Here is a 25,714-nt window from a genome sequence, read left to right as displayed (position 1 = left end):
TTTTGCGAAAATAAAAATTTTCATTCATCAATCAGGGTTGTTACATTCAAGGTTACACAATGGACTAATTTCCACAGGTGCATGACGGGCTGAAAATGGAAATGGAAGTACATCCACATCCCGTTCCCGTGGACTGCTTTGCTAGGCTGCTCCATTTGAACTGCATTGCATGCACGTACGTACGTACAACTCGTGCTTTCAATTGTACTAGTGGACCCGTTACGCCAAATGACGCAGAGGCATGCTAAATTCATGTGCGCGATGAAAAAAATATCCATGGTTTAATCCTCTCTAATAGGTAGCATGTTGGATTGTTCTCTATAATGAGATGCATATACATATTTTAATTTGATAGCACAAAATACTTGCTATCATGTCCGCAGAAACCCACTTGAAATCATGTTCGCATTGAAACATTTGCATTTTTCAATGACTTTGTGTTTGAGAAAAATATACATTGGCTTTTAAAAATATATGTATCTTTAAAATCATGATTGCTTTCAGAATATTTTCATTAGTTAGGAGCTTTAGGTTTGAGCAAACATGTATGATTGGAGCTTTAGCCCTTCTATATACAAATAATGAAGGAGCATCAAACATTGAATAGCAGATGAACAATAGTTCAAAGCGTCTCCATAATAGCAATAGCTATCGTTTGACATTTGTTTTATAACTATCAAGCATGCCGAATACATCATTCAATTGAATCCGCGTAACAAGTATATATGGTAAGGGGCACCATCACATAGATTAAAGATAAAAGAGGGATTAATCAATAGTTCAACACTAAAGCATCGACCACTTGCATGGTGATAGGAGCCAATGGCAATGTGTAAGTCTGTAAGTTGCCGTACATATCCTCAAGACTTGGAGTGCTCCATGGTTAGCAATGCATCGTTATACGTACAACTTCGCTACAACCGATACATGCACCTCAAACAACATGCTGGTGTTTTTACCTGATAAAATAGGTAGTGATTCAAATTTATTTGCCAGGTGCAGATTGTACCAGCAACTTGTATAAAAAATGCAATGTTTCACTATGATCACCATCTGACTACTTTTACAGAAAACACTGAATCTAGAAAACAAATGTTGTTTTCCGATGTAATACCTGAATGAGCTAGTTAATAAATTTAATCTAAATTTGACATCAGAAGCATTAAATTTTGTGAGCTTCTCTATGAAATTATACTGTCATGCCATGTATACAACAGAGAACACTAGTAGAAAAAGGGTCATTAGTCCCGGTTCATAAGGGCCTTTAGTCCCGGTTTTCGAACCGGAACTAAAGGGTCGTTACTAAAGCCCCCCCTTTTAGTCCCGGTTCTTACACGAACCCACCTTTAGTCCCGGTTGATGTTACCAACCGGGACTAAAGGTATTTTTTTTTGAATTTTTTCTTGATTTTCAAATTTCTGAATTATTTTATAATTTAATCTCTAATCACCCACCCCTCATCACTGCTCAATTTAATCTCTAATCTCTAATCACCCCTCATTATTCCAAATCATCTAACTTCCCGACCGGTCACCCATCCCTCTCACTACTTCAACCCGAGCACGCTTAACTTTCGGGTTCTATTCTCCTTCGTTTCCAAATCTGCACTTGTTGTTTTCCTGACGATAGTAAGATGTCAATCCTATTAACCCTCGGGAGTTTAGCTTGAGCATGAAGTCACACATTTCACTGTTTGAGTTTGAAACTATTATTGTACAAAACAATAATTATTTAGTAATACTAATATTTCTTGAATAAATAGTTTGACCAAATTTGACCAAAATTCAAAAAACCAAAATAATAATTTAGTAACACTAATATTTCTTGAATAAGTAGTTTGACCATTGTTGGACCACAATTTGACCAGATTTGACAAAAATTCAAAAAAAAACTGAAATAATTATTTAGTAACACTAATATTCTTGAATAATTATTTAATAACACTAATACTTCTTGAATAAGTAGTTTGACCAGATTTAACGAAAATACAAAAAAAACTGAAAAAATTGAGCATAACTTTTTTTTCCTTTTAGAATTTGAGGATTCTAAAAATTTGCAAACAGGCCGTAACCGGGACTAAAGATTAGATCTTTAGTCCCGGTTTGAGACACAAACCGGGACTAAAGTGCATCACACCCTTTAGTCTCGGTTCGTGTCTCAAACCGGGACTAATGCCTTAGCCGCACGAACCGGGACCAATGCTCACATTAGTCTCGGTTTAGTCCCGGTTCGTGATTGAACCGGGACTAATGTGAATATTGCCCTGTGACCAAAGCCCTGTTTTCTACTAGTGGAAGTATCACATGGATTTCATAGAGAACTGAAGAAACAAAATTCATGTATTAGTAATTTCATAGAGAAGTATCTAATCTGAACAATCCAATTAGATATACAAGCAACTATATATACAACAGAGAAGTAGAGGCATGACAGTATAATAAACACTATCGATCTCTTGGGTTGTACATTGTAGGTTACCATCCTAAGTTAACTTGGCAACAACCTAGATTGCAAGCTATGTCGTGGACTGGCGGGAGACACGGAGGTGACCTACAAGCCAAGACGATGGGAGGGGGGCAGTTAGAGAGAGAGAGACACGACAACGACTTGCAAGCATGTGAATTATAGTCCAGTAAATATCACATGGCATTGGGAGAAAAACAAAAATTAAGGCACTGACAATTAGTAGAACCCAATACCCAGATATTGAATAAGGTGTGACGCTAAAGTTAGTCCAAGAATCTCTCTGTCAGAACATCCACAACATTTCACCTCTAAAGTTCACCTCTGCATACTTTTTTACTAAATAATGTTTCGCCAAAATGTCATAAACCTTTTAAGCACAACAATCCTTTTTTATATACAAAGCAATGTGAACAGAAACTAACCTTAGTGAAGTAAAAGTTATTCTCCATGCTAATAAAAAGAGTCAATCAGACAGCATAGAAGAGCATATTGCCACCGTAAGACATTTCCCGTTGTGGTCATAGCAAGAGGAATCGAATACCATATAAAGAATCTCATTTTGAGTATATCAAAACCCTGTAGCTTGGAAAGCGAAAACAACGCAAGACACATGAGACTTGCAGGACGTATATTTCACAAAGAACACAGCTGAACCTTAGTGTGCAAAGATCGTAGGGTTCGAAAACTCGTCAATCCTTGAACAGGTTACAGTATAAACAAAATTAATCCTGTCGTAGAATAAAACCATTATGACCTACTAAATCCAACCTGACAAAATGATCCATTTCAATACGGAACATTTGATGTGTCGTTAATTGTTAATTGTCAGTTGTTAAAAAGATTGTAATAGAATCATGGCGCAAACATAGCTTGTATTGCCGTTTACAAAACGAAGGAAATTCAAACAATATTTTAACAATAATTGTCTTCCATCCTAATATAGCCTCATACAACACTACATATCTAACCTTGAGCTTTTTGAAACATACCATACAAATATGTTAGATAAATACAAATGCTTCTATACTCCTTGTTAATTTGTTGCAATGTAAATTTGTAAGATATACATGCAATTTTAGCTAGAAATACACTAACAAATTGCCAGCGAAATCACTATGGGAAATCAAGAAATTACATGAAGCCACTATACAGGTCCTCTTGAGCTAATCAAGAGGAGGTCCATTCTCTTTGCATTTGTTACTACGTCGATCTGTTACTACATCCGGTATCTTTGACATAAGGACTAAGATAAATCAGGGCACAGAGGAAAAAATACGCATATACATGTGATTTTCTCAACGTCACATGAGAGACGGCAATTGAAACCATATGAACAAGGAATGCAGATTTTGTGAGCTTATGTACCCGGGCCTCACTATCCTAACACTCCAATGTTGCTTTGAGATATGTGCTACACAACTACCTTATTACATGGAATTTTCTCTTTTTTGTTCCTCTCATATAAAACATGTCTTGAACTTCAAACTTTGCAGTACAACATAACTTTGTAACTAGAATGTGAGATAAAACTTTCAGATTTTTTTGTCCGACATAAATATGAAAAATAAGATTTTTTAATCAAATAAATCTCATTTTGTATATTTATGTTGGACCAAAAAATCTGTAAGTTTTATCCCACATTCTACATAGAAAGCTTTGTTGTGCTGCAAAGTTGAAGTACAAATACATGTTCTATATGAGAGAAACAAAAAAGAGAAAATTATTTGCACGAATCGTGATGCAGGAATGAGTGGTTGGATAAGGAGTACCCGGGTGCATAGGCTCTAAAACATGTTTTCGTATGAACAAGTAAGGCTCAGAACTGGAATAGGTCAAATCTAGACTGAGAATTGGTCAAATTTGCTTCCGTGTACAACAGAGAGATAGATCAAGGGAGAGAGAGAGAGAGAGAGAGAGAGAGAGAGAGAGAGAGAGCACGGAAAGGAGCGAGGAAGTACCTGCGCTTGGAGGGGAGGCTGGCCTCGCTAGCGTCTAGCCGTGGGGGTGAGGAGGAACACGTGAACGACGGCGGCCTCGACAAAAGAACGGTGATGGTGACAGATCTGACGACCTCGGGCTGCCATTGTGAACACCTACCTCGCCATCCTCGTTGGGCGGGGAAGCATCTACCTGCGGCGCTGCTCGTGTAGGCACGGCCTGGGGCGACTGGATTTTGGGCATGAAGCTCCTGTCCATCCCCTTCCCCGTCGTTCCTCTACCTCCCTTCCTCCTCTCTGCTGTTCATCCCCTTCCCCGTTGTTCTACCTCCCTTCCTCCTCTCTGCTACCCTGTATCCGAGACGAGATAGGGAGGAGCCCAGCGGCGTTCGACGCGGGAGGATGCGAGAGGAAAGAGTTGGAGGGGTGCGGCAGCTGTGGCGGGTGACAGGCGAGGAAGGAAGGAAGGAGAGGGGTGTGGGAGGCGGCTGTGGGAACTGGGGGAAAAGAACGCACTGTGCAAGAGACAAACAATTTGACATCGTCGCACGTCCGGTTGTCTCCGCCTTTCCTCGACCACCACGCGTAGCAACCGGATAGGTTGACTTTTATCAACGATCCAATTCACCCACGAAGGACCAGGCGAACCTCACCCAAGAAGGGCCACAAGTCACTCAAACGTGAAAAACAAGCACGGGTCAAATTTATTACCACGCAGTCAACCGATCCAATCGTCAGCAGCAGAGAAAGTCAAAGCCCATCCGACGCCCATGAGCGATGCACACGGGAGGAGCTCCGTGGAGGAGGGTCGGCTAGCATCCTTATAGGTTAGAATCTCTGCATACAATGTCAACGCTCGACTGAATTCAAATCATGTACGTTATGTATGTAACCCAAGCGTGCCGATGTGCACCGTGTGCGTGGGACTAGGTCTAGGTTGTTGGCGAGTCGCGTGGCGTTATCAAGGGTGCTGCCGTTGGAGCTCGCCGTGGGCCGCGCGCGTCGGAGCGCGACGCGGGCACGAGCAGAGCGGGCGAAGCGTGAGCGATCGAGAGGGAGTGGAGGCGTGGGTTGGTGCCTGGTGCGCTGGCTCGTGTATAAAGCCACGCGATGGCCGTTGTAACATGGAGTGGGCTCGAGTTCGTGCTCGAGGGAAAACAATGCCGTCTGTGCGGCGGGCGTTCGTGCGGCAGAACTCCACCGTGTCCCCCTTCTCCTCATGCTTTCTTCTTCCTTGATACGGCTTGAGCTAGAGCGAGGTGAGAGAGAGAGAGGGGGGTAGGTTATATTAGAGGGAGAGCTAGGGCAGGGTTTAGCAACATCACCTTCGTCTTAAACTAGCTTGTAATTAATAGTGCTGATCAGAAGACAAACAACAAATGATCTTGAACTTTATATATCAATATGCATGAACTCAAAATGATCGAAATTAAGATGCACACTGCAGCCTAAATCAATAGTACTACACAGTAGACAGTACACACTAGTTACAAACTGCGCGCATGTTGAATTACTAAATAAGCAGTGCCAACGAGCAACTAGTAGCTAATGTAACCCTAGAAGGCTTGTACAGCAGGAACAACTCCCGGTCCCGGGTTCCGCGAGCGAAAGAAGGCCGGCGGCATTGGAAGCATGCTTGGGTCAGGCGACGCGACGAAGCTCGGGCCAGAGAACATGGGGCCAATGCGCGGCGCTGTCGGTTTCAGAACCATCGCCGTTGTGTCTTCCCCCTGGTCCTCTTTGTCGCCTGTCCGGCTCCGGCTCACGACGGCAGCTTGTGCGGGGCAAGGCTTCTTGTGCGTGTCCCAGCGATCAGCGGAGGTCGTGCGGCTGGGCGGCAGCTGCTTGTTGCTATCCCACCTCCCGCACGGTGAGGACCCGACGGAGCTCGTGCTGCTTCGCCGGCTTGACGACGATGACGTGCAGCTGCTGCCGGAGATGTGCTTGTTTATGTCCCAACGCTGGCAGGAGGAGGCTCGGCCGGGGCTTGAGCCGCTGGAGCACGACGAGGCTGGGCTCGTGGGCTTCTTGTCCTTCTTGTGCGCGTCCCACCTCTCGACGGAGTCGGCGCGGCCGGGCTTGGGCTTGGAGGCGAACGAAGCCGGCAGGATGATGAGGCACGGCCTCGTCGGCGGGGTCGGGAGAAGACCCGGGAGAAGGGACGCGGCGGCTTTGGCCATTGCTCGCTCAACGGAATACATTGCTGATCTCTCTCGATCCAAGAAACACCAAGCGCTTTGCCTTTCAGAGAGAGAAGGCGCCTTGGCCGGAGAAGGAACAGACGATCGATCTGATGGTATGGAGTTGGGTGGGTGCGTGGGTATATATAATAGACATCTCCCGCAGTGACGGACTCCATTTCGAATTAGGGGCGGGCCAAGACCGTCTTCGACTGCCAGTCGGCCAGGACGCCACGTACGAGACTCCATTTCGAATTACCAATCGGCAATCCGGCCGGCGGCGGCGTTGAATTGACACGTATCAGTCAGATTCGAATCGTAGTTTAATTTGAGATATTTGGTTCAACACTGTCACTTGTTCGTAATGCTACAAACGATCTCCTACATTTCGGAGTATCAGTCAGATTAGACAGAGTAAACTGCATAGAACCACCCCTTTCGCCTCTTAACTTTAAAAAAATCATCACTTTACAAAACGTGACACTTTACACCGCGCCGAGAAAATGATAGTGACAAAAAACACTGACGGCACATGCTAAGCGATTTGATGACAGTCACTAACCAACCAACTTTGGGTCCGGCCACATTTGAGGCGTGGACCTAGTACCCAACGCTAGTACTACCACTCAGTCCTAGCACCGAGACTGTTGCAAGTCGTTGATAATTTCTTGTATACTTGTGCCAATTAAAGTTTGAATTTTTAAATTTAAAATGTTGGTATGACATTTCAAGGAAGGACCGAGTCCGGAATGATGATATATGAGATAGAGTTGGGATAGCGCCTATTGAAGAGAAGCTTGTCCAACATCGTCTGAGATGGTTTGGGCATATTCAACGCAGGCCTCCAGAAGCGCTAGTGCATAGAGAATCTAAAGTGTGCTGATAATGTCAAGAGAGGTCCGGGTGGACCGAACTTGACATGAGAGGAGTCCGTAAAAAGAGATTTGAAGGACTGGGGTATCACTAGAGAACTAGTCATGGACGGGGGTGCGTGGAAGCTTGATATCGATGTGCCAGAATCATGAGTTGGTTGCGAGATCTTATGGGTTTCACCTCTAGCCTACCCCAACTTGTTTGAGGCTAAAGGCTATGTTCTTGTTGTTGTTGGTATGACCTTTCAAGGAAATGGTAAAACTTTTAGAGTTACGCACCCAAGTTCTCACATAATCTGACCCCAGATCAGTTAGCGCGCAAGGCACGGGCAGCGTCGGCCGGAGACTGGTCCCAGATCAGATCAACTCGACCTTTCGTGGCCTCCCGTCGGAAGAAAGCCTAACTTTCGGCTCCTTCATCTTCACTACGGACAGGACGGGCCAGATCGACGTCAACCCACCAGCCCCCCTTTCCCGCACCGTCTTCTTTGGCGCATTGGCATTCGTCATCGACCGCCACGATGGCTTCCACGTGTGCGTCCCGCCACTCCAGCAGATCGCATCAGCGGTCCCATCAGGGACCGCAACGCCTTCAACATCTACCTCTAGCGTTAGGGGTATCTTCTGGCTCCAGAAAGCTGGGCTGCATACCAACGGGCGATGCAGACACACCTGTGCGGCCGGATCAGCAGCAACACTGACTGGTTGGACTCGTCGTCCATCAGGACCTTGGGGAGCTGGCAGCTGTCGATGATTGGGTCTACGACAAGGGCGAATTTGCCGGGGTTTGAGATGTAATCTGGGCGATATGTTCTGCCGAAGGAGATTGTACAATATGACCGGTCTATGTACTGGAAGACGTCGGGGACACCTCCTTGATAGTTTGCTTCTATGTGCATTTGTACTCATGCTCACGGAAAAATCGGAGACTACGTTGGCGACTCTGAATTTAGGCATAACCTCCACAATCTCCAGAAATTGTAAAGGGCACTTTATACCGATTTTGTTGAGGATATGACGCATCCGTCCATTTCATATCCTCTTGAATTATCAAAAAGAGGGAGCCGCGACGCGCTGTACCACAACGTTCATAAAATTTTGGGTACCAAGCTCGATGGAGGGGGCGACTATGGTGATGGCGGCGATGTGCAGTAACTAGGGGGTTAGGCGCCGCATGCCTTTACTATAGCGGGAAGATGAAGCGGAAGGATGTGATAGGTATGTCGATTTCAGTTGTTTTGGCACTCAACAAAAGTGACCCGCCGTCACCGGTAGACAGTAAGGGCCGTTTTGATTTATCAAAAAGTGCGGTGCCTACTGTCTCCCCCGAGTAGTTACCTTTTTGATAAATCAAGAGGATATGAACACTATATAGGCCTCCCCCGAGTAGTTACCTTTTGTTGAGTTTTTTCTAGAAAGGCTCTCGACAAAAGCCGTCCTCAGTTGAGTCCTAGTCCGCAAAGGCGAGGTTTACCAACACCCCGTGAATGGGAACTCGGCAAGGACAGTGTTACTAGGCAAACAACATTTTCCAGTAGTGATACTAGAATCCAACTCGCAAAGAGTGATGCATGGTGGCACTGCTGCCCCATACCTCTTAATTTGTAGCAATTTTCATGCTAACACACAAAGAGTGATGCATGGTGGCACTGCTGCCCCATACCCCTTAATTTGTAGCAATTTTCATGATCATCTCTCTTACAGTTGTTGGATGAGCTCGCTAGATGGTTGCGTAATCGAATAAACTAATGGAACATGTTTCTGCATTATGAGCAAAGCACACAGTTGCGACTGAGAGATAATCCCTTAAAACAAATTAAGGAGCAAAATCATATATGTGAGGACATGGCAACAAAAGAATGACCATGAAACTTAATTAATATTAGACTGGTATATACATAGATAAAAGACAGAAATAAGATTGAGTAGACTTGAAAACAAAAGGTTAAAAAGTTATTACACAGAGGATGTATTTTGTAATACCAGAGAACAAAAGGCCCGTGGCTTCAAGCCTTCAAGTTTGAAATGGCAGTCGTGAGGGCACTTCTGGCAGATAATGAAAACACCAAGGACCTTTATATAAGATAAGAAGTGCAGTGCACGACTGCACGTGAGGGGCTAGAAAAGAAGACCTCCAGGGACCTGCGCGCGAAATCTCAAAAAATTTGGACCATTTCTCGATTTGTGCGTGTCATCCTTGCGCAGGGGCCATGCTAATCTTCTCTGTATCGTTCCAATTTTATCGGATGTCCCCGAAGGGACGATGCAGCTGCCGCGCTCAGGCTTATAAACAGGTTCGCTTCGCCCTCGCTGGCCGATGTGGGACTAAACAAACTAGCGTCTGCCTTTACTCCCCGTGCTGTCCAGCCGGGAGCCATCGGACGCGTGGTGGGCCGCAAGCAGTCGGCTGGATCTCCCTTGGCGTGGCCCAAATTAACGGAAGAGCGTAATGGGCCTTCGTGTTTTCTTACGGAAGAACGAGCCTGGTTTTCTTTTTTAGATTGAGCCTTGGTGTTATATTGAGCTGACCTGATAATGTGTGTTGTACCTCTAAAAATGAAACGAAGATATATCTATGAGCCCGTCCGTGAGTCCATGTGGTTTCTCCTAGATGAACATTTTTTTTTTTGCGTGACTATGAACTACTAGCATTTACATCTCGTACTGTGTCATGTGACATGGCACCTTGAAGCTTTCTTCTTTTAACCGCTGATCAATATTTTTCCCGGATCATTAAATTTGACTTCTTAGCTTTTTTCTAAAAAAAAAAAAATCGACTTCTCACTATGTGAATGCGCAGTTCGGCTTATTTCTCGTGTAAATAAATGTAAATATCTGTGCTGATGATGAGCATTGGAGGTTTTGTTTTTGTTGTTGGTGAATTTAGAATGTGGCTAGTCATCAGGTCTGCCCTTCCCCAGCACGGACGAAAACCTGGCGTAGGTGTCTCACTCTCTGGTTGTCACTGTTTCATGGATGCACAAAATTTATGGATCATGATTTTGGCTGCAGTTGTTTCTATTTGTGATGATAAACGCATACTGGTACGTCTGAGGTTTTCGTTCTGAAGAGGAACAAGAGGCCTGCAGCCACGGGCCAGTCGCTCTCTTTTACTCTTTCTTTATCTCCTTATAAGCAAATCATTCTAGAGTAAATTCGTGGCAAATTGTCTGATTTTCGCAGAGATTTGTATTTGTAAATAAAAAAGGAAATCAAACACGTATGCAGTGACGTACTTGAGGGTAAAGCGACAGTATTTATACGGTGTATGTCTGGAGTTCTTTTCAAGGTCTGTACACCTGTTATTATTACTGTAGCGAGTTTCAGTTAAGGTACATAGGTTAGGTACAAGACAATGGCGTCGACGGCCGTGGCAGACGCGAACGCCGGGGGATTCGGTGTCGGGCAGGTCCTCGACGGCTCCAACCCGGCCATCGTCCGGCTCCGGCAGCTCGTCGACGGGCCCCAGTCCTCAGGTGCTGCTACTGGCACGCTCACTCGGCATGCAATGCAATCCACTGTCGGTATATCCGTTATTAGACCGATGAAATAGCGGCGCGTGTTTGCAGAGGGGTGGAGGCGGTGCTGGGAGCAGGGCGTGACGCCGTGGGACCTGGGCCAGCCCACGCCGGTCGTCGTCAAGCTGGTGCAGTCCGGCACCCTCCCCGCCGGCGGCGCCACCGTCCTCGTCCCCGGCTGCGGCGGGGTACGTTACGTAGCACACGCTCTACTCGTTCAATTGTAAGAGAGATAATAACTGGCAACCTCATGCACGCACGCACGCGCCCTGCAGGGATACGACGCGGTGGCCCTGTCCGGCGGCGGCCGCTCCGTGGTGGGCCTCGACGTCTGCGACGCCGTCATCCAGAAGGCCAGTCAGCGGTCATCGTCGTCGCCCGACGTGGCCTTCATCACCGCCGACTTCTTCACCTGGGCGCCGCCGGAGCCCTTCCCCCTCATCTTCGACTACACGTACCTTACCGACGGAACCTTACAAGCTCTCCTACTGATCAACACTTAATTAATTAAATTTCCATTTAAAAACACTTAATAACTCGATTACTAATGTTTCAGATTCTTCTGCGCCCTTGACCCGTCGCTGAGGCCGGCGTGGGCGGCGAGGATGGAGGAGCTGCTGCGGCCGGACGGAGAGCTCATCACCCTCATGTACCTGGTAATCACCCCCACTAATCCTCCTGCCACTAAGAACATATATATATATACAAGTGCTACTAATTATCGGCACTGTAATGATCATGCATGGATGCATTTCAGCCTCAAGACCAAGACTCGGGGCCACCGTACAACACGACAGTGCTCGAGTAAGCATCACATCCCTGCTAGTACATTTTTCCTACTAGTAATACAATCCATCACAATGTTGAGAGACAGAAATGCCAATTCTTCATCTCACTGTCTCTTGTCAATCATCTATGCATATGCAGCTACGAGGAGGTGCTCAAACCCCTGGGTTTCTTCATCGAATCCTTCCTATTATAATAGTATATCTACGAGAGGTTACAGTGGAGAGGCATGGCATGACATGCAAAATAGTATATCGATGCACACAACCCTTTCTATTATAATAATTATTTATAAAACCAATGTATGGTTATCATGTTAGTGGCACATTTTAAACAATATGTGTGTGTGTGTGTGTTTATTTCTATTGAGCAGATATCCTTCATCGATCGTGAATCGTGTGGCTGATTCATGGAAATTCTGAATTGGTCTCACACATTGCTAGTTTCTGGTCAGGGAAACAAATATCCGAGTAATGTTTTTGCAAGTTACTGTTCACACATCACACAGATGCTAACCTCACGAAACTGGGCTACTCGCACATGTAATCCGCATCATTATTGGCGCTGTCTTCTGGAAGTAACCAAGTCAAAAAGCCGTCGAAAGTTTCTCTTTTGAGCCTCTGGGATGAATACTCGACAATCATGTGCCACAACTCGCCGACAGTCCATCCGTGGCGTAATACCCACTGGATCACCTGTCACAGCAGAATGATGCAAAAATTATAAGCTGAAGAGAACAAAAAAGGAAAGCTTGACAGCATGGGATTAGGACCGACTCGATTCGGTGGAGAAAAGAAAAAGGAGGGTCCCTGCCTCCATCTAGAACCATCCATCATATCTAGTTTTAGGCTTTAGTGTGCAAATAAGTTATTCTCTCCTTTCCGGTTTATTAGGCTCATCTTAGAAATCACATCACCTTCAATCATTGGTTGAGTCACACTGAAAACCAAAATTTAACAGAATTTAATGTAGGATTGCTATATTTGCCAATCCCAAGACAATTCAGTGAGTGGCCGTGGAACCATGAACACCGCTAGACAGGCAAAACTACTACAACTTCGAAAATCGGCTATATTTTAGTCGTTCTACTTCTGTGCATAACTGCATACGCAAAAAATGTGAAAAGGTTTTCATAGTATTGTGGTACCTCTTCTAATCTTCTAAGTGACGCATCCTCAAAAGTATAGTAATTAACAAAAGGTCGGTGTGCCTGCAAAATAAGAACCGCCAAATATATTTTGATCACTCCAACAATGTTCATAGTTGAATTTACCGGTATAGACATTTAACCTTCTTTAAAAAAAATGAGGTATAGATATTTAATTGGGAACAAACAGATGAACTCCTATTCCTGAAAATTCCATTGTGTAATAACATTTTTCCTGTACCTGTGATGCGCCAAGCCACTGAATCATGCTCTTAATTTCAGGGTTTCCACCAAAAGCCCCACAACCCCAGTTTCCGGTTGAAACTCCTACACAGTCAACTGAGTTGACACTTGGATGATTATCCTTGGAATTAGAATCCTGGAACCATGTGTTAAAAGTTAAAAAAATGATCAAAAGTTCAGAACATATAGACACCACCTTCTAATGGCGTGCATGTGTTTTAGGTATTTTAGGCCACTACTTATCATGTTAGACCTCATTTGAAATTATATACACATGCAGCAGAACTTCATTCCGTCAGTTTATTACTTTATTGGTCGACGGACATAAAATAAATGATAGGGGCAAATACATGCTATCAAGTCATTTTCTGAACCTTAGCAGAGATGGAGATGATAATGTTTGCCACTTGTGTTTGAAATTAGGTAATTCATAGAAGGATTCAATTAACAGAAACTTCATGGCTTGTTAGGTAAACACCTGGAAAGGCTTCACATCGAACTGATGCTTTGATTGATCCAAAAAACCAACAAATGCTTTGTTCACTTCCCTGCAGAGATGTAGTACCGATGAAAATGAATTAGGAAAACAAACAAGTATACAACTATATTTCGTTTACGAAGGATAGCGACCACAACAAGCTACCAATAAATCATGAAATACTGTGATACATTGCTCTGAAGTGAAACATGAACAAGACATACCTTAAAAGACCACTAGTTTCATACTGTAACTTAGTTGGGCAGTCCAAGGCATCAATTGCTACAATCCTAGTTTTTCGTCGACCCATTGCATCAAGGGGCTTCGTATCTAAATAATCACCGACAAAGCGGAATGAGGAGCCGTACCTGAAAGAAGCAAATGAAGTGTCAATTTACAATGTAAAAATCATGCTGGAAATGCCATAGCTAATTAGTATTGTCAGACTTTTTCTTTTCATTTATGAACTAAATCAAGCGAAGGGTGGAAAGATTTAAACTAACCCCATATACTGTGAGAACCTTTCAGCACCGACAATTTCTATAGCCTCATTATCTTCCATTGAAGCCATGAAGAGCATGCCTACAATCAGTTCTGGATTTATCATGAAACGGATCTCTTCCTGTACCATAGAATAGATATAGCATCTATGAGAAAACCATAAAAAACTTGCATCATTGTAAATTATCTTAACTAATCAACTTGCACAACATCAAGGTGTACTATCCAGCAGATTGATGACATAGCATGAAGGTACTTCAATTTGCATCAGACACCCATGAAGTCTTATAAAACTGGTCTTAAGATAGTGACACAACAATAATTTTCTATGTACTCCGTAGCATAGAAGATGATGGATAAGTGACATACAATTCATACAGAACGAATGTAGGAATATATTCTAAAACTAGTGCTAAACAAATAACGCCTCATAATTATTGCAATCCCAAATGGGCACATTTCTTATGAAACTGAAAAAGGAGACCTGCACACAACCCCTGGAAAGTGCACCTCCTCCCAGATATTTATTAGCAAAATCAACTTCGAGGGCTTCTTCTTCCTCATCTTCTATCAAACCCGAGGAAATTACCTACTAATGAAAAGAAAACAAACAATCAGCACTTCATAATAATTGTAAAGAACATGAGGCATTTTGATAACATTATGATAAAAGATAACCCTAGCTGTTGTACTCCAGTGTCACAGAGTTATCCATTCCTACTAGCCTTATTTCCATTATCGTGCAATAACAGGATACAGATAATTTATCACGCCGCATAGCATCATCTAAATGCTCATAAATTAATAACTCAATATTGCAGCATACAATTCTCCCAGGATGAAGACACATGATGGAGAACAAACGGATAATAACATAAAAAAAGACAAACACATTTACTTTTCCAGTGTGTCCAAAGCATGCCTGCCAGGTCATGCTAATTTAAAAACAAACGACTATTCTAAACAGACCTTCATAGAATGACAGAAGATTACAAAACTCAATTTAATAGCCATGGCAAATTTGCTCAGTACTCCTAAGATCTCATTACAGGAAACTACTCACATTTAATTGAATACACCTTCACCCTTATGGTTTAGCTGCAATATTTTCTTGACACTTGGAAAAGAATAACCACAGGCATGTACAATGAGCAAGTTGAACTTCATGTAACATACACCGGTTGCCTGTTTTGAGTTCCCAAATCCCAAAATGACCACACATGTCTGAGATTAATGTCGTTTCCGAGGATGCCTAGGGCAATGGTAATAGACTGAAATATGACTGTAAATGTGAAATATGTAGACAAGTAGCTATTCTATGTTGTTAGAAGACCAGATTGTTGTCTTGATATTGCTTGAGCAGCTAAATCTCTGCTACCTGATGGTATCACCTTCTAGGATGGTTGTTAATAGATACAAATTAATCGACTTCCTGCAAGCTATGTCACATCATGTACAGAGGCATATGCTCTGAAACAATGCTGGCTAGAAGTTCAGCTTTGATTTAACCAACGCAGGTGAACCCAAATAACTTGCACACTACATAATTTCAGAGGAGCCCTGCATAAGGGCTAAAATTGAGCATATGAAGCCACTTACCCGGAATGGGCAGAGGGGCACGCTAGATTTAATCCAGGCATCACTGTCAGGGTAGGTAACATCACCGGAGAGGGAGCCGCGCGGAAGAACCTTGCGCTCAAACGACACAAAACCGGCAGGCGTAGACGCAGTCACCCTCTCGAAATAGTGAGCAATGCACCTCACTTTGTGCTCCTGGCTCTGCCTCGCATTGTTAGTCAATGCCCTGCCAAACCATAGAAGCATAGGAGATCAGTAAGAACAGCTAGTCAATTTGACACTACAAGGTTTAATTAAACCCTACGATGCCCAAATGAACCGAAATTGATGGCATACGAGAACAAGGCGTCGAAATTGATGGCCGGGAGGCGGGCCTCGCCGCGGCCGGCGGTGGGGAACAGGCAGAAGAGCGCGCAGGCGAGCAGCGCGGCGGCGAGCTCCTGGCCGAGGAGCACGAGGCCCGCGTCCTGAGACGCCAGGAGACGGAGCCCGGTCGCGGCCCGGGCGCCGGCGTAGTGGTCCTCGAGCAGCGCGGGGAGGCGGAGGAGGAGGCGCGCGAGGCGCGGGAGCACGTCGGAGAACCAGTCCCGCGCGTGGGCCCGCGAGAGGAGGTCGTCGAAGAAGAGCGCGTAGCCCTCGGCGGCCCGCGCGGGGAGGGCCCGGAGGGCCAGGGCCTGGCGGAGGTCGCTGAGCGCGTCGGCGAGGACGTCGCCGGATGTGACCCGGCTCACGTCGGGGCCGAGGGACAGCGCCCTCAGCTGCTCCTGCGCCGCCGCCGGCCAGAAGAGCGCCCTGCCGCGCAGCACCACCGGCAGCAGCGGCAGGATCGACCGCAGGTCGCCGCGCGCCTCCATCTCCATTGCTGCTCTCTCTCTCTCCTTCTCTCTCTACAGCTTTCCCTTCTCTCTCTAGCTTCGCTTGCGTCGCCGTTGGGCCTCAATGTGTATTCTTTTGTTGGGCCGAACACGGGCTCGTACCGGCCCACGAGAGCATTGCGGCCCAATTGCCACACTGGGCTGAAGCTTATCCATTTCCAGCTTGTTGGTTCCTCTGCGGCTCAAGCTCTCTGCTGCCATGGGAGTGGACACGGCCGAGCAATGGCCGCGCCGCACGCCACGCTGCCCCCGGCGACAGCAAGCCCGCCGCCGCGCCGCGGCCTCCGGCGCGAGACGGCGGAGGTGGTGCGCGACTGCAAGAGGCTGGACGGACTCATGAAGGCCGGCAGGCTGGCGGACGCCCTGGACCTGTTCGACCGGATGCCGCGCAAGAACGTCGTGGCCTGGACCTCGGCCGTGTCCGGGCTGGCACGCAACGGGCACCCCGAGGCCGCGGTCGAGATGTTCGCGGACATGGCGGAGTCCGGCGTCGCGCCGAACGACTTCGCGTGCAACGCGGCGCTGGCGGCGCGCGCGGCCGCGGGCGCGCTCCGCGCCGGGGAGCAGCTGCACTCGCTCGCCGTGCGTGCGGGGCTCGCCGGGGACGCGTGGGTCGGGAGCTGCCTGGTCGAGCTCTACGCGCGGTGCGGCTCCACGCGAGCGGCCGAGGCCGTGCTGGCTCGGATGGAGTCGCCGGACGTCGTGGCGTACACCTCGCTCGTCTCGGCCTTCTGCCGGAGCGGCGAGTTCAAGCGAGCAGCGGAGGCACTCAGCCAGATGATGGAGCGGGGAGTGGAGCCGAACGAGCACACGGTGACGAGCATCCTGGCGGCGGCGTGCTGCCCGCTGGTTCTCGGCGTGCAGATACATGGCTACATGATCAAGGCGATGGGCTCGTCACAGAGCGTCTACGCGTGGAGCGCGCTGATCGATTTCTACTCAAGAAATGGTGAGCTCGACATGGCAAAGACGGTGTTTGACAGCCTCCAGTGCAAGAACGTGGTCACCTGGTGCACCATGATGCAGCTGCACATCAGAGATGGTAGGCCGGAGGATGCACTGCAGCTGTTCGACGAAATGATCTCGGAGGGCATTGTCGATCCAAACGAGTTTGCATTCTCGATCGCTCTTGGTGCCTGTGAGTCCATCGCTCTGGGGAGTCAGCTTCACTCTTTGGCCATCAAACGTGACCTGGCGAGTGATCTCTGGGTGTCGAATGCCCTGCTTTCCATGTATGGCAGGAGCGGCCTCGTCGAAGAGCTCGAGGCCGTGCTCCGCGGCATCGAGGATCCAGACATTGTCAGCTGGACAGCAGCAATCTCTGCATACTTCCAGAACGGCCATGGTGAGAAGGCCATAGCACTGCTCTCCCAGATGCACTCACAAGGTCTCATGCCAAACGACTATGCCTTCTCCAGCGTGCTAAGCTCCTGCGCAGACCTGGCATTGCTGGACCAAGGGAGTCAGTTCCATTGCCTAGCCCTGAAGCTAGGGTGCGACATGAAGATCTGCACGGGAACGCGTTGATCAACATGTACTCCAAGTGCGGCCAGATCGTGCCCGCGAGGCTCGTGTTCAACGTCATGGATCACCGTGATGTGACGTCCTGGAACTCGCTGATCCACGGGTACGCGCAGCACGGTGAGGTGGACATGGCATTGAAGGCGTTCAGCGAGATGTGTTCCATTGGCGGTGAGCCCAATGAGTCGACGCTCCTGGGAATCCTAGCAGCTTGCAACCACGCCGGGATGGTGGATGAAGGTGTGGCATTCTTCAGATCAGCAATGGCCGGCCGGTATGGCGCCTTCCTGACACCCTCACACTATGCCTGCGCGGTCGACATGCTGGGCCGTAGTGGCAGGTTCGACGACGCCCTCTGCCTGATCGAGGAGATGCCTTTTGAGCCCGACGTCCTAGTGTGGAAGACGATGTTGGCGTCATGCAGGCTGCACGGCAACCTGGAGACGGGGAGGCTCGCCGCCGAAAAGCTCGTGGAGCTCTCAGGCCAGGACTCGGCAAGCTACGTGCTGATGTCTGGCATACATGCGATGCACGGGGAGTGGCGCGACGCCGACATGGTGCGGCGCAGGATGGACGAGGCTGGGGTGAAGAAGGAGGCCGGGATCAGCTGGGTGGAGGTCAGGAACGAGGTGCACGCCTTCGTAGCCCAGGACGCGTCTCACCCGGACTCGCCGTCCATCTACCGAATGCTCTGGGAATTGTCTAATGCCATGCGAGATACAGCCTATGATGAAGATGTTGAATTGTTGGATGTACATATGCAGATTTAGATGTGAAAAAAGTAGTGCATATCCTACTAGGTTCCTCCATTTCTGACAAGGTAACTGAGTCTTTCTTCTTTTCCAATTGTCACTTGCATTACACTGTTCTTTGTAGCTACTGGTATAAGCTTACAAATATGTGAATGATAGGTGCTGTATGCTATGTAGGCATGTAGCAATATGAAATTATCAATAGCATATTGTTTTCAGTCTGTAACAATTAAAATGTGCTGCAGAAAGTTGATTAAAACACCTTTCAGTGTGACATCGACGATTGCTATGCTTTAGTTTTATTTACTTACCCCATTTGGCAGTAGACTCACTAGTAAACTGGGTTTATAACTTCCAAGGAACCATCCTGTATTTTGATATTCTTAGACTCAGGTATGGCTGTAGCATGGCCTTCTCAAGTACTCCAGGTGTGGCACTACACTAACTAATCACATGAACAGAACAGACACTTAGCTACGGGTTACACTCACAGTTTGGACTGTGACTTAAAAGATTGCCTCGGAACGTCAACCAAATGAGCTAATTTCTCTAGATAGTTGAAGTGAATGAGGGAAGAAGCTTGTCTTCTCAGAGGAGAGAATTTTCTTAACAAGTTCTCAAGAAGATTGGTGATACATATGATGGAATTGTCCGTTCAGTGTTCCACTATGGGGTATTGGTTCACCTGCAATTTTCTGATGCCACTGGCCATACCTTTGGTCATTTTTGTTGTAAATACTCCAGAGTTTGACAGCAATGATGCTGAAACAGCAAGTTATTTATCTTACTGATCTTGTACATATCTCTGGGATCTCTTGGTATCTTGTCCAAGATTTTGTAAATGAAGGTGATAGCATCAAGATCAAGATCATATTGATATGTAAGTGTCAAGGTATCTAGGTGATCAAATATTGAATTTATGTTACAGAACATTTTCTAGATTCTACAAACCAAAAGTAGTTAAGGTATCCAGGAGTATGTGTTTTCTCCTGGAAATTATTAGTAAAATCATATGCATTCAAGTGCACACCTAGTTTGTTTGCAGCAATTATATATTTGCATTTATGGAAGAGTGAACTAATGCTGTGGCATTTATACAATACACAGAGCTTTTAAGGGTTAGTTGAATAAAATCAAATTAATCTAATTCAGGCATGCACTCCATTGGTGCTGATAAGGGAAATCAGGAAGCACTGGGTTTCTCTATCTTGAACCAGAAAATCATGTTAAATGATCTGACATGCTTGCATTCCATACACAAACAGGGAGAAATCAAGGATAGCTTTACAATCAGGCAATTGGAGGAAGATCCTCTACTGGAGCCGATCCTCTACTGAAGCCATTGGACAAAATTATTCCTTTGGTTGGTTGTTGAATAAAACTGTGTCCCAGTGGTGCGTTATCAGCTACTATGTTCTTGTAAAAGTGGACTCATGTAACAATCATGTTTTGTAGGGAACTGATATATCACCTGATGCTCAGATCAGGTCATCACCTACAGAAAAGAAGTTGAACTTCTTTCAATACTTGATGGCGTATGTAATGAACTTTTTACAGGAGGAAGGTAATGGTTTGTATTTGTGTCTAGTATCCAGTTTCTAGTTTGTGTATTAGAGTACGTCATTAGTCATTACTACGTATATCCTGGGGTCATATTTGGTATCATGTGGGAGTGAAGATATGGCCCATTACATGGGGCGTGGTCAAGAAATTGTTCCACAATGATGGCCCCAGTGGCTCCAGTAGTAACAGGATAGAAGAGAAAGACAAGTTCACTGGTGCTATGTCGAACACTTTCGGACAGGTATATACTACTACTTGTATCTGCTTGAACTTAAACATCTTATTCGGATTTAGAACAATATATCAAGTACCACTTTGGCCTCGCATGTTTCAGGACATGCCCCCCGATCACATTACGAACCAGCTGACTCATTCTTATCATATGTGCGGAACTCCACTTGCGCATGAGCTTCTACGCATGGAATCGGGCACATCCACCGATTTGTTGCAGGTGATTTTCGAGGTATGGCATGAAATGTTGTGTTATGCTGCCAACCGCTGCAGCAGAGATTCTCATGACAGGCACCTCAGCAGTGTTGGCGAGTTCATTACAGTTGTATGGTTATTGGCACGGCAAATCCATGGATTTCAGCAGCCTAGAGGAAAAGGCGGACACTCTTCTGTTTGTATAGATAGAAAATTTATGTGCAAATGACTTTTGAGAATGAAAAACATTTGGAGGAGTAATTCTGAGAATTCCAAAGGGGCACATCAGGCGCATTTTCTTGTCAGGTGGTTGTGGAAATGTGCTAGGAGATTGAGACATAAAATCTTCTTCTTTTGGTTCTTGCTGTATGCACCAGGAACCCGCTCAAAAGAAAGACTTTCCGTGTGCCGACCTATGTATGATTGTGTTCTCTGTGATGAACAAGTGGAGGAGACTGCTCTTCATCTTTCTTTGGATTCTTCAGTTGCTCAAAATTGCTGGAATTCCATCATACTCCCTCTGTTCCGAATTACTTGTCGCAAATATGGATGTATCTAGATGTATTTTAGTTCTAGATACATCCATTTCTGTGACGAGTAATTTAGAACGGAGGGAGTACCTGCTAAGCGCAGAGGTGTCTCCCTCTTTGATGAAGTCGGCTTAGTCATTCAAGTTTTTCCTAGAAACATTTCCATGCACATCATAATCATGGGATGTTCGATCATATGGATGCAAAGAAATAGGCAGATTTTCATAATTGAAACCCCTCGGCTTATCTTCTGGACACACTTTCTCAAGCAACATCTTCTGCCAATAGGGCAGAGGGTGAAGAACAGACATGACAATTCTAGGACATCAACTGTAGGAGGGGAAATATCTGGAGCGGGTTTCAAAGATTTCTGCTTGCCTGGTGAAAAACATAAAAAATGTAGGAGAAATCACTAAGGAAGAATAAAAATCATGTCAGCAAAAAGACTAATTACCACTGTTTAGCTTTCAATTTGCCTCTGACCATCAAATTAAATGTGAATAACCCGTCCTCCTCTCTTTGAAACAAGGGGCGCTTCGGGTTCTGTGCGTGCTTCAAACAATTTTGAGACAAGATGAGCATAAGAGTTTGAAACCATTTCTCCAAATACAATGCAACAGAATTCGTTAAGACATATCAGTGAAAATATGCAACAGAGAAAGTCAAATATGAAAGGAGACCATTAGTTCCCACTATTGATAATCATAGCTCATAGATAGTTTAGATGAAGGTAATATCAAGTAAAACGTCAACAAAGGGTCCATAGCTCAGTGGTAGAGCAATTGACTGCAGATCAATAGGTCACCGGTTCGAACCCGGTTGGGCCCTCTATATTTTTTCCTTTTCTATATACTATCTTGCCCCTCCACACTTTCTTCTCAAGTGTTTACTCCTTTGCCATATGCTTAATTCCTTCTGATCCGTTATGCATTTTTGCCATGTCGATTCTTCCTTGAGAGAATTGTTATGGTACATACATTAGATGGTTACCACTATTGCTATTTGAATAGTTCTCAAATACTTCAAAATTAAGGCAATTATGTATATTATGTGCAGCATGATAGACTAATATTACGTATTTTTAGACATGTAGGAAGACCATTTATCCAATGAAGCCCCTTCAATCTAAAAATAGTTTTCATAACCCAGGAACTGGCAATCCATGAGCACAGTCATAAAGTACGTGCACCTAATTTGCGATGGCACATACGGTTGATATGCATATGTGTAAGTTCCTAACTAGTGTTCCAATGTCGTTCTTTCATCCTCTACAAGTTGGACGTGGTCTTGCCCGCGCCCTCGTCAGGGAGTTCCTCCGGCGGCTCCCCTTCGTTAATGACCTCGGTCGTCAGTGGTGAGGGGGGGCACCGGACCCACGTGTGTGGATAGTTTTAGGCCAAAGTAGCTTAGGTTCATCGTCTTGGCTTCAGCGGTGGTGATGGCGTCGGTGAATAAAGTTTCTTCAGATCCTACTCCGAGAAGGCGATCGGGCCTATGGTTGGGGTTGGATTTGGAATCCAGTTTGTTCAAGTAAGGATGATACGACGGTGGCATCCTCGCGGTGAACCTATGTCCTCAGGCTATGCCATTGTGACGGTGTTTTCTCCAGCGTCGGCGCGGAGCTTGGGAGGTAGTCCAGGGACGGATGCAGATTGTGATCTGCATCGACGTCATCTGGAAGATGGTGGGTCGTATGCTAGCTTTGTGGTACGTGGATGACAGGTATGATTTCCTCCTCTACGTCTTAGTCATGTGGGGGTGCCAGATCTGGAGTTCGATGGCGTGTCCAGGTGTTGCCTCAATCTGATTTATTCAACGGTAATGGTTTCGCCTTTAGCGAGCCACCTTGGAGGTCCGTAAAGTTGCATATCAACGATGGAGCCACGTCGAGCTCGGGGTGTGGAGGTGATCCGTCATTTTTTTGTTTGATGGCTGTTGTGGTGGTGCCAGAGACAGGTGCCAGGCGTTGGTGCCAAGGTCAAAGATTTCTTCGGTCTTCTTTGTAATTTTACTCCATGGCTAATGTTTCTTTGTTCAAAGGCTAGCGTTCTATTATTTTCAGTTTTGGCAGGTCGGTACGTACGTTGCTTGTACTATGGTCCTTATGATATAAATAAGACACGTACTACCATGCAAAAATAAACACTAGCATTCTAATCCATATCTAAATCTCTAAGGATGCAAGCTAATATTCAATTTGCATTAACAATACATAGTGAACCAATTAATATTCAAACACAAGGATACTAACCCATAGCCAATCTTATTGTTTGTGTAAATATATATATACTAGGGTAAAATGAAATAATATTAATGGGTCCATAGCTCAGTGGTAGAGCAATTGACTGCAGATCAATAGGTCACCGGTTTGAACCCGGTTGGGCCCTATAGTTTTTTCGTTCTATTTTTCTTTCCTTTTTCAACTACTGTCTTGGCCTTCCACACTTTTTCTCAAGTATTTAGTATTTACTCTTTCTTTTTTACCATATTAGCTTTATTCCTTCTCAATCCCATTGTGCATTTTTTTGGCATGATGATTATTCTTTGAGAGAATCGTTATGCTTGCATTACCGAAAAAAGCTTTCGCCCCGCTTTATATATAAAGCAAACCACACATTACAACCGGCCATACAACAAGAAACAAGAAAATACATCGACAAGATACACAACTCCATGGAACAGCTAACGAGCTCCGAAGGACCAGTAGGACATCGGAGCCCACGACGGCCTCTGATCATGACATCAACGACTGCGACAAGGGAGCTATTCTCCACCGGAGGAAAGCCGCACTCTGTCCCTCCCATGATTATTGCTATTCCAATATGCTTGCATTACATGGTTACTGCTATTCCAATAGATTAGTTACTTATAAATTCAGAAAATTGTGTATTATATTCTGTAGAGCATGATAGAGTGATATATGTATTTTTAGACATCTAGGGCCCTATAGTTTCGGGAAAGTTTCAGGTGATACCAAGTCTTAGGTGATACCATGATACAGACTTCTGGACCGTTGGATCTCAGATCCTACGGTTTCTGAGGAGCTCTAGTACCCGCATGTAATTTTGAGACTCTTGAATGATTCTTTTGCAAAATATTGAAGAGCCTCTAGGAGCCGTCGGATCTGAGATCCAACGGCTCATAGAAGCCTGTATCATGGTATCACCTAAAACTTGGTATCACCTGATATTTTCCCTGTAGTTCCCTATAGTTTTTTTCCTTCTATTTTTCTTTCCTTTTTCAACTACTGTCTTGGCCTTCCACACTTTTTCGCAAGTATTTAGTATTTACTCTTTCTTTTTTACCATATTAGCTTTATTCCTTCTCAATCCCATTGTGCATTTTTTGGCATGATGATTATTCTTTGAGAGAATCGTTATGCTTGCATTACATGGTTACTACTATTCCAATAGATTAGCTACTTAAAAATTCAGAAAATTGTGTATTATATTCTGTAGAGCATGATAGAGTGATATACGTATTTTTAGACATCTAGGAAGAACATCTATCCAATTAGTCCCCTTCAAGAGAATCTAAGAATAGTTCATCAAACTTGTTTAAAAAAAGCCAAATCATGTTTTGTGCATGACGTGCACACCTTGTGTTTATGTGTTGCCTTTCTCATTGTGTGTGACTTGCCTGATATAATTTGTGTCACTGTGTCGATCTTGTGTGCTGCTTATGTTATGAGTTTCAGTTGCTAGTGTTTCTTGTATGACTTGTTTGGAAATTATGTCTGTGATTACCCCTGACAAATGTTTGTATGATATTTACCTATGCTATGCATGGGAATTGCCTGGACTACCTTTAAGGAGTTTGCCATGGTTTGATGCAACAAATGATGTTGAGTAAAAAAAACTACTGCGTAACTTTCCGTAATCCCTTGGCCAGGGGCAACTCTAGTGGAGGGGTGTGTGTGCCATGGGACCCCCTCCAAAATTGTGAAATAAATTTTATTATATACTTACCACTAAATATTCATCAAGTTGTTGCTATTCTAAAATTATTTTTTTGAAATTATGATGATGTTTAGTGTAAACTTTGAACTGTGCTCCCCCCTCCAAACATGAAATTCTAGGTCTGCCACTGCCCTTGGCCGCCTTTTGTCTTTCTTCATTACCTTGGTTATGAGATCATAATTCTAAATGGACGCTCTTGGGCTCACGCCAGGTATTGGCTCATCAACATCCAAGTGAGTCAAGGTCTCAAGTGCGGTTGATACAAATAGTTATCAAGTCGAACAGTTAAAACCGATGCAACTACATCAATGGCATGCAAGTTATATGAAGAGAACCATTAGACAAGTTAAACATTTAAACTGAGGCAACTACTTACCAATGG

At 45.2% G+C, this 25,714-nt stretch overlaps 2 protein-coding genes, 3 non-coding genes and 1 pseudogene across 5 annotated transcripts; 4 read left to right on the top strand and 2 right to left on the bottom strand.

The window, feature by feature from the left end:
- Positions 1-9,614: 9,614 nt before the first annotated feature.
- On the bottom strand, positions 9,615-9,717 carry LOC119290114. The gene has a single exon (XR_005141716.1). It is a non-coding gene; the product is annotated as a U6 spliceosomal RNA (small nuclear RNA).
- Positions 9,718-10,747: 1,030 nt separating this feature from the next.
- LOC119287448 (probable thiol methyltransferase 2) lies at positions 10,748-12,128 on the top strand. The gene is made up of 6 exons (XM_037566992.1): positions 10,748-10,931; positions 11,025-11,161; positions 11,249-11,427; positions 11,530-11,629; positions 11,731-11,777; positions 11,901-12,128. The coding sequence occupies exons 1-6, from the start codon at positions 10,811-10,813 to the stop codon at positions 11,953-11,955; spliced, it is 639 nt and encodes a 212-aa protein (XP_037422889.1). The 5' UTR covers positions 10,748-10,810; the 3' UTR covers positions 11,956-12,128.
- Positions 12,129-12,144: 16 nt separating this feature from the next.
- LOC119287447 (poly(ADP-ribose) glycohydrolase 1-like) lies at positions 12,145-16,641 on the bottom strand. The gene is made up of 9 exons (XM_037566991.1): positions 16,043-16,641; positions 15,728-15,932; positions 14,613-14,717; positions 14,131-14,249; positions 13,852-13,995; positions 13,628-13,697; positions 13,148-13,285; positions 12,907-12,969; positions 12,145-12,454 (listed from the first exon to the last, which is right to left on the bottom strand). The coding sequence occupies exons 1-9, from the start codon at positions 16,564-16,566 to the stop codon at positions 12,290-12,292; spliced, it is 1,533 nt and encodes a 510-aa protein (XP_037422888.1). The 5' UTR covers positions 16,567-16,641; the 3' UTR covers positions 12,145-12,289.
- A 27-nt stretch (positions 16,642-16,668) lies between these two features.
- LOC119287446 lies at positions 16,669-21,113 on the top strand (annotated as a pseudogene).
- A 1,016-nt stretch (positions 21,114-22,129) lies between these two features.
- TRNAC-GCA lies at positions 22,130-22,201 on the top strand. Its single transcript has one exon. It is a non-coding gene; the product is annotated as a tRNA-Cys (tRNA).
- A 1,487-nt stretch (positions 22,202-23,688) lies between these two features.
- TRNAC-GCA lies at positions 23,689-23,760 on the top strand. The gene has a single exon. It is a non-coding gene; the product is annotated as a tRNA-Cys (tRNA).
- The last annotated feature ends 1,954 nt before the right edge of the window (positions 23,761-25,714 follow it).

The sequence above is a fragment of the Triticum dicoccoides genome, chromosome 4A (assembly GCF_002162155.2).
Source record: "Triticum dicoccoides isolate Atlit2015 ecotype Zavitan chromosome 4A, WEW_v2.0, whole genome shotgun sequence".
NCBI lineage: Eukaryota > Viridiplantae > Streptophyta > Magnoliopsida > Poales > Poaceae > Triticum > Triticum dicoccoides.
This window is presented reverse-complemented; position numbering and strand designations above follow the sequence as displayed.

What these genes read in the sequence shown, in the direction of transcription:
- LOC119287447 (XM_037566991.1), bottom strand. Translation starts at nt 16,566, where the DNA reads ATGGAGATGGAGGCGCGCGGCGACCTGCGGTCGATCCTGCCGCTGCTG. An exon ending in TGCCCCTCTGCCCATTCCGG is followed by an intron (nt 14,718 to 15,727) that starts GTAAGTGGCTTC and finishes TTTCATTAGTAG; the next exon opens with GTAATTTCCTCGGGTTTGAT. An exon ending in GAAACTAGTGGTCTTTTAAG is followed by an intron (nt 13,698 to 13,851) that starts GTATGTCTTGTT and finishes ACATCTCTGCAG; the next exon opens with GGAAGTGAACAAAGCATTTG.
- LOC119287448 (XM_037566992.1), top strand. Translation starts at nt 10,811, where the DNA reads ATGGCGTCGACGGCCGTGGCAGACGCGAACGCCGGGGGATTCGGTGTC. An exon ending in TCGTCCCCGGCTGCGGCGGG is followed by an intron (nt 11,162 to 11,248) that starts GTACGTTACGTA and finishes CGCGCCCTGCAG; the next exon opens with GGATACGACGCGGTGGCCCT. An exon ending in TACAACACGACAGTGCTCGA is followed by an intron (nt 11,778 to 11,900) that starts GTAAGCATCACA and finishes ATGCATATGCAG; the next exon opens with CTACGAGGAGGTGCTCAAAC.